The sequence below is a fragment of the Orycteropus afer genome, unplaced genomic scaffold (genome assembly GCF_000298275.1).
Source record: "Orycteropus afer afer isolate SDZICR_OR568_19922 unplaced genomic scaffold, OryAfe1.0 scaffold00147, whole genome shotgun sequence".
NCBI lineage: Eukaryota > Metazoa > Chordata > Mammalia > Tubulidentata > Orycteropodidae > Orycteropus > Orycteropus afer.
The window spans coordinates 3769635-3776866 of NW_006921734.1; the positions used below are offsets into that span (position 1 = coordinate 3769635).

At 37.6% G+C, this 7232-nt stretch overlaps 1 protein-coding gene across 1 annotated transcript in view; it reads left to right on the forward strand.

Moving 5' to 3' along the window:
* The window catches only part of LOC103201354 (caspase-1-like), a 142492-nt gene that overhangs the window by 109472 nt on the left and 25788 nt on the right, over positions 1-7232 (forward strand). The window contains 5 exon segments of the mRNA XM_042781672.1: positions 1523-1603; positions 1693-1811; positions 2312-2605; positions 3421-3545; positions 4756-4929. Coding sequence (XP_042637606.1) covers positions 1523-1603; positions 1693-1811; positions 2312-2605; positions 3421-3545; positions 4756-4929 — 793 coding nt within the window.

Consider the following 7232-nt stretch of genomic DNA (forward strand, 5'->3'; position numbering starts at 1 on the left):
GGATTCTTTACTTTTTATATTATCTTTTTAATTTTCCTTAAGTAACTTATCCAAGATAAGACAGTTCAGTTTTCTTCCTTAGTCTATCTAAACTAAGTCTTTTGAAAGCAGACCCTTACTCAATATTACTCGTTCTTGTCTTCTCAGAGAACTTGACACAAATAATTAAAATTATTGCAAGTTGTAATGCATTCTTTGAAGAAATTGTATGAGGGGCTGGATTAGATTTCTATAACTATTGTAAAGTCTGATATGAGTTTCACAGTGCTATTGAGGGAAGTGTCTTGTGATACTAAAGAAAGAGCTAGTCTGGGGATGAGAATATTGGATTATCATTCAGGCTCATCTCATCTCTCTAGAAATATTTAGGTTCCTTATTCATTAGCTGAATATGTTACTAATTGCTTCCCGTGTCTACTTCACAAGATGGTTGTTAGGACATAATGTGGAAAAATATAAAAGGAAATGTGTGATGCAGTGGTTACTTCCAGGCTATATAAAATAATGCTAACATGAATCTAACTTTAAGAATTCATGCAGTATTTTATGTTCTTACTATGTGTCAGACATTGTGTCAAGCACTCTAAATTCAATTTCTGAGACTCCTTGCCATATGATGAAGAACAGAGACTCTGAAGCCAGAATACCTGGGTTAGACTTCTGGTTTTGGTTTTGACACTTTCTTGGTGTATGACTTTGGGCAAGTTGTTTAATCTTTCTGTACCTCAGTTTTCTCATCTGTAAAATAGATTTAACAATATTAACCACCTCATAGGATTGCAAAGTGCATTAAATAAGTGATTGAAATACATGCCTCTAACACTATGCAAATACTTGCTCCACGGAACACTCTTGTTATTATCTCCATTGTATAGTTTAAGCAACTGTATAGATTAAGTGTAACTGTATACATTAAGTGACTTGTTTAAGGTGAAAAAAAGCTTATAAGCAAGAGAGCAGGGCTTTACCTAACCTTATCAAACTCAGAATCTAGAGAGGTTCAATGATGAGTGAGAGGATTTTGCCCCGTGTCCCAGAGTACATTTGCCAATGTCTGGAGACACTTTTGGATATTGCTATTGGGGGAATATTACTGGGAACTAGCAGGTAAAAGCCAGGTATGTAGGTGAACACCCTACGACGTGCAGAATAACCCTCGGCAACAAAGAATGATCTAGTTCAAAATTTTAATAGATAAAATACAGGACACTCAATTAAATTTGAATTTCAATTAAACAACAATAATTTTTTTTTAGTATAAATATATCTCACTTTTAATATAAATATATCTCAAATATTAACATATGTTATTGTGAGTCCTGTATTTTTAAATGCTAAATCTGTAAGATTTAGCTCAATGCTTGGTTCTGCTATATCATTCCTTTATGAAAAGGGACCTTTAGAGATGGAAACAGTCTCTAATTAACAGTAACAAAGAAAAAAGCAGGCATACATATATAGGCATCCACATGTGCAATGCAATAACTATTTCCTAAGTCATGCTGATATCCTGTCCCAACAGGAAAATCTTGATTTCATTCAGTATTATTTTTGTTTTGCTTTTGCTTGCCTCATCAGAATTGACCCAGAGAGACTATGGATGGTAAGTCTTTCTTATATTTGGCTGTATCTTTAGGAGAGATATTTGTGAGAGAATATGGGATCCCTTGAAATTTTTGTTTTTATTCACAGCTTGGATGGCCAATACCTAAAGAGAGCAGGAAGGAAAGAGCTTGCTTTCCTTGATCTATGTTCTTCCAGCTTCTGCTTTCCAGACTTCCTGGGAATGAGCTGTGGGATTCATGAGTCAGGTGAACAGCTGCGTTTTCTTGCCATTTCAGAGAGAAAGGTGAATGACATGAAGGAGTATGACCTAACTTTCTGAGGTTATTTTTGTGGCTCCTCCCTGAATGCTCAGATGTCCCAAAATGGCTGAGATTGAGAATGTATTTGATAGGATCATCATGAGTTATTGTCATTAAATTTAAGAGAAATAAAAAATTACATAATTGACACTATGGACTCTAATTTCCAAGGACATATTTATCAAAGTGATAGTGCAGATGGAGTTTCATGGTCCTTGCTGGGAACTCACCAAAACAGAGCAAGACGACTGTCTTGGATAAAAACAGCCTTGTTTTGTCTTGGATGGGTAAAAGTCCTGGAACTGAGTGCCCATTGCTTAGAAAAATGAAAGGGAACTTAGAATAAATAGGACATTTGATGGGACTCCTGCAAAATGAAGAGGGGGTATAAAAGAGAGGAACCAGTTATTTAGCTAACAGAGTGATGTTTCTTAATGTGACTATAGCTTTTGGCATGATTTTACTTTCAGCAGATAAGAAACTAAAAGAAAAAAGAAACCTATTTGTGCAGTCAGTGTCTGAGCATACACTTAATAATTTGCTGGATGACCTACTGAGTGAAAAAGTGCTAAATCAAGAAGAGACTGAAATAGCGAAAAAGGAAAATAATACAACTAAGGATAAGGCTCGTGCCTTAATAGATTCTGTGATTCCCAAAGGGCCCCATGCCAGCCAGATATTGATCAAACATATCTGTGAGACAGATTCTACTCTTGCCAACAAGTTGGGATTTTCTTCAGGTGAGATTCCTCAATTCTGTTTAAGGGATGTTTCAATTTACCTACACACCTTGCCATCCAATATTTGCTTTCGTATGTACTTTCCAGGCAATAGATGACTCTACAGCTACTAATCTTGTACTTACTAACCTTCAGCCTTCCATTCATGCTTCACAGATCTTGTTTTCCCCTCCCCCACCCCTCTACCACCTTCTCTGCTTCATGTTTATACCATATCGTGCCATTAGTTTGAAGTAAGTCATTATTTGATGATAGTAATTCAGGTTGTACAAAAACAATAATAATAATAAAAAAAATTACCTTGGTTTTCCCAAATAGGTAAGAAACAAAGACTCTTATTTTGATCATTGACTGTAGGCTCTAGTACATAAAGAAACTTGAAAACAAGTTAGACCCACAGTCCCCTTCCTTCCTTCCTACTCCCTTACTTAATATACATTTTCAAGCCTTAAAGAATTTCCCAGAATTCAGAGAGGCCAATTGAGCATTATTAGATCCCTTACCTTATAGTCTTTGCCACCAAATCACATGAGTGCAATGTTGCATCTTGGTGAGATCTCATAATCAGATAATATTTCCCACAATTGAGTTCTCTTTCCTTGTCTGATCACAAGTCATCTTTGTTAGCAGGATGTTGGGAGAAAAGGTACAACTTTTAAATGCTACAATGTTTCATACCAAATTTGTCCTATTTATTTTCTTAGTGAATGGGTGTCTATTCCTGTGATAGTTTCTAGAATGATATAGGGTAGGGCGCCTAATAGCAAAGTCTTATACCAGATACCATAACCCTTATTATTCTATGTCACTTACAGCTCTTCCAGCAACTCCTAATACAGTGTATCTTAACACCTCTGCACCTGCAGAACCCATAGGCACACTCAAGCTTTGTCCTTGTGAAGATTTCCTGAAGAGAAAAGAAAAAGAGAAGTCCGGAGAGGTGATACAATCAATTAATGGAAATGGGGGAGAAAATGAAGTGGGAACACTCCCTAGACATAAAGTATACAGAGGTCCTGAGCTTGAAAACATCTTTTCTAGTTATGCTTTGAGGCATCTCATAAAGTTTAAAAATAATTGTGGGTAGGTATTTTTATTCTACTAAGATAAATAGGTATGCAGTAATGAATTAATTAATGACACTACAGGTTATATATAGATGGTAAAATATTGCTATAAAAGTAAACTGCACCGGGCACACTATGGGCTGCCAGAAGGAAAAACAAATTTGCCTTGGAAAAGATACAGCAGGTACACTCTTTAGAAACAAGAATGGCCAGACTATGTCTCATGTACTTTGGTCAAGTTACAAGAAGGCACCAGTTTCTAGAGAAGAAAATCATGCATGGTAAAGTAGAGGGCCATCAATAAAAAAGGGGGAAGACCTTCAACAAGATGGATTGACAGTGGCTGTGATGAGGAGCTCAAGTATAACAAAGATTATGAGAATGGTGTAGGACAGGGAAGCATTTTGTTCTGCTGTACATAGGGTTACTATGAGTCAGATCTGACTGGACAACATGTAACAACACAAGGGGCATGAAGGTTTGGGTTATGAATGAAGTAGCTTGGAAATATCTCCAGTGTTGGAGAATATTGATATCGATCTTGAAAATATTCTAGGATTCAGCCATATTGAGCAGAGAGGAAAGGAAAGAAAGTATTCTAGTTCACGGCACAAGATCACTGAATAAATATCCCATAGCTGTTCTTGTTCACCACTCTGGAGTTTTGCTCTTTTAGTCAGACCCTGGGTAAAACTCCATTCCCACTTCCTTCTGCTTTCTTTTAGAAATTTCTACCATATGTTATTGTTGTTGTTATATGCTGTAGAGTCGGCCCTGACTCATAGTGACCCCTGTTTGGGTTTCCAAGGCAGTATCACTGCAGAAGTAGGATTCCCCAACCTTCCTTCCAAGGAGTGGCTGGTGGGTTTGAACTGCTGGCCTTCTGATTAGCAGTCAAGTGTCTTAGGCACTATGCTACCAGAGCTCCATATGTAAGTAGGAGAAAATAAGGAAATATTTTTGGCATAAGTAAGTAGAGCAAATAGCTTTCTTAAGCCCTTTAGAGCATAACGTTGACTATGCTGTGAAGGTATAAGAAATGTAATACAAATGTGATGCATTTAACTTATCTTTGTTTTAAAGATCTATCTAATAAAGGAGAAGAGGGAGTGTACTCATCTGTCCCTCATCATCTCTAACACAGAGTTTGAACACCTCTCGAGGTGTACTGGGGCTGAACATGACATCGCAGGGATGAAGGGACTGCTTGAAAGCCTAGATTATAGTGTGGTTGTGGAAGAGAACCACACAGCTAAGGTAAGGGCCCCTATCACATGCAGGGGATGTAAACCTCACATACGTCTAATGATAAATCAGTGTTATAATTTAATCATTCATTTAATTTTTGTGAGCTTCATATTCTTCAACCTTAAAACAGCAAAAAAGTTAAAGCTGTTGCTGTTGTTATGTGCCGTCGAGTCAGACCTGACTCATAGTGACCCCTCCTTGGATTTCCGAGGCAGTATCACTATGGAAGTAGACTGTCCACACTTTCTTCTGAGGAGTGGCTGGTGGATTTGAACTGCCAGCCTTCTGGTTAGCAGTCAAGTGCCTTAGGCACTATGCTACCAGAGCTCCTAGAATCTATAATTTCATGTACACCTCCTTTGAAATACACACACATACATAAAATCACCAAGAACCAAACCAAACCTGCTGCCATCAAGTCAATTCTAACTCATGGTGACCCCATTTGTTACAGAGTAAACAGCTCTATAGGATTTTCTTAGCTATAATCTTTATAGAAGAAGGTTGCCAAGGCATTTCTTCCATAGTGCTGTTTAGTGGGCTTGAACCAACTTTTAGGTTAGTAGATGACTGCAAAACATTTATGCCACCTAAAGACTTATATATGTGCACACACAGACACTTATATACTATATACATGCACACACACACCTATAACATAGATAGATAGATAGATAGATAGATAGATAGATAGATAGAGTGGTAGTTCTGGTAGCATAGTGCCTAAAGCATTTGACTGCTAAGCAGAAGGCTGGTAGCTCAAACACACCAGCCACTCCTCAGAAGGAACAATCTACTTCCGTAGTGATACTGCCTCAGAAACCCAAGGAGGGGTGACTATGAGTCAGATATGACTTGATGACAGTGAGTTTGGTTTGGTTTAGCATATATAGTGTATGTGTGTGTGAGAGAGAATGTGAAGAAAGCTGGAGAAGATGCTCACCCTAGAGGGCCACAACCAGTTTTATAACCACATTGGAGTATGGGAGTGTGTGAAGAGGTATAACATCCTTACTCCAATCTCCTCTTGCCCTCTGATATCCTCTAATTTACCGACAGTGTCTCTTGTTGGTGAAACACAACTGGGACCTAATTGGCTAGAGAGCCCAAATGGTGTGATCCAAAACAGAGAATGGATTTGGGGATGACAGATTAAAAAAATAACAAGCAAAAGACAAATTAAATCAGGAAAACATACAAAAGCAGAGTGATGAAATAGTCACCTGAATTATTGTAGTAACCAGACTAAGATAGACTCAGAAGGCAGAGGCTATCCACTTCTCAGAGAATTGGCCAGTGAAAACTTAATGAATTGCAGTGGAACACTGCCTGGTATATTTCTGGAAACATTATGAATAGCCTTGAGACACTGCCTGATACAGTGCTGGAAGATGAGCATCTCAGGAGGGAAAGGACTCAAAATATGCCTAGGGAAATGCTGCCTCTTTAAAGTAGAGTTGACCATAATGCCATGGATGGAATAAAGCTTTCAAGATCTCCGTTTGCTGATGAGGCACAACTTAAAATGGGGGAAAAAAAACCCTGCAAACATCCATTAATAATTGGAAAGTGGAATATACTAAGTATGAATCTAAGAAAATTGGAAGTTGTCAAAAATGAAATGGAATGCATAAAAATTGATATTCTAGGCTTTAGTGAATTAAAATGGACTGGTTTTGGCTATTTTGAATTAGGTGAGCACATGGTCATCTAATTGCCAGGAATGCCAGGAATGAAAAACTGAAGATTAGTGAATGGCATCACATTCATTATCATAAAGAATGTGTCAAGATCTACCCTGAAGTACAGTGCTGTCAGTAATAGGATAATATCCACACACCTACAAGGAAAACCAGTTAGTACTACTATTATTCAAATTTATGCACCAAGCACTAAAGTCAAAGATGAGGAAAATGAAGATATTTACCAACTTCTGTAGTCTGAAATTAACTAAATATGCAAAGATGAAGTATTGATTATTGCTGGTGATTGCAATGCAAAAGTTGGAAACAAAGGAAAATCACCAGTAGTTGGAAAATATGGTTTTGGTGATAGAAATGATGCTGGAGATCACATGAGAGTTTTTCAAGCCCAACCACTTCTTCACTGCAAATAAATTTTTCAACAACTTAAATGGCAGCTATACACTTGGACCTTACCAGACGGAATACACAGGAATCAGACTGACTACATCTGTGGAAAGAGAAGATGGAGAAGTTCAATATCTTCAGCTAAAACAAGGCCAGGAGCAGATTGTGGAATCATCTGTCTGATCATCAATTTGTCATATGCAAGATCAACTTGAAGCTGAA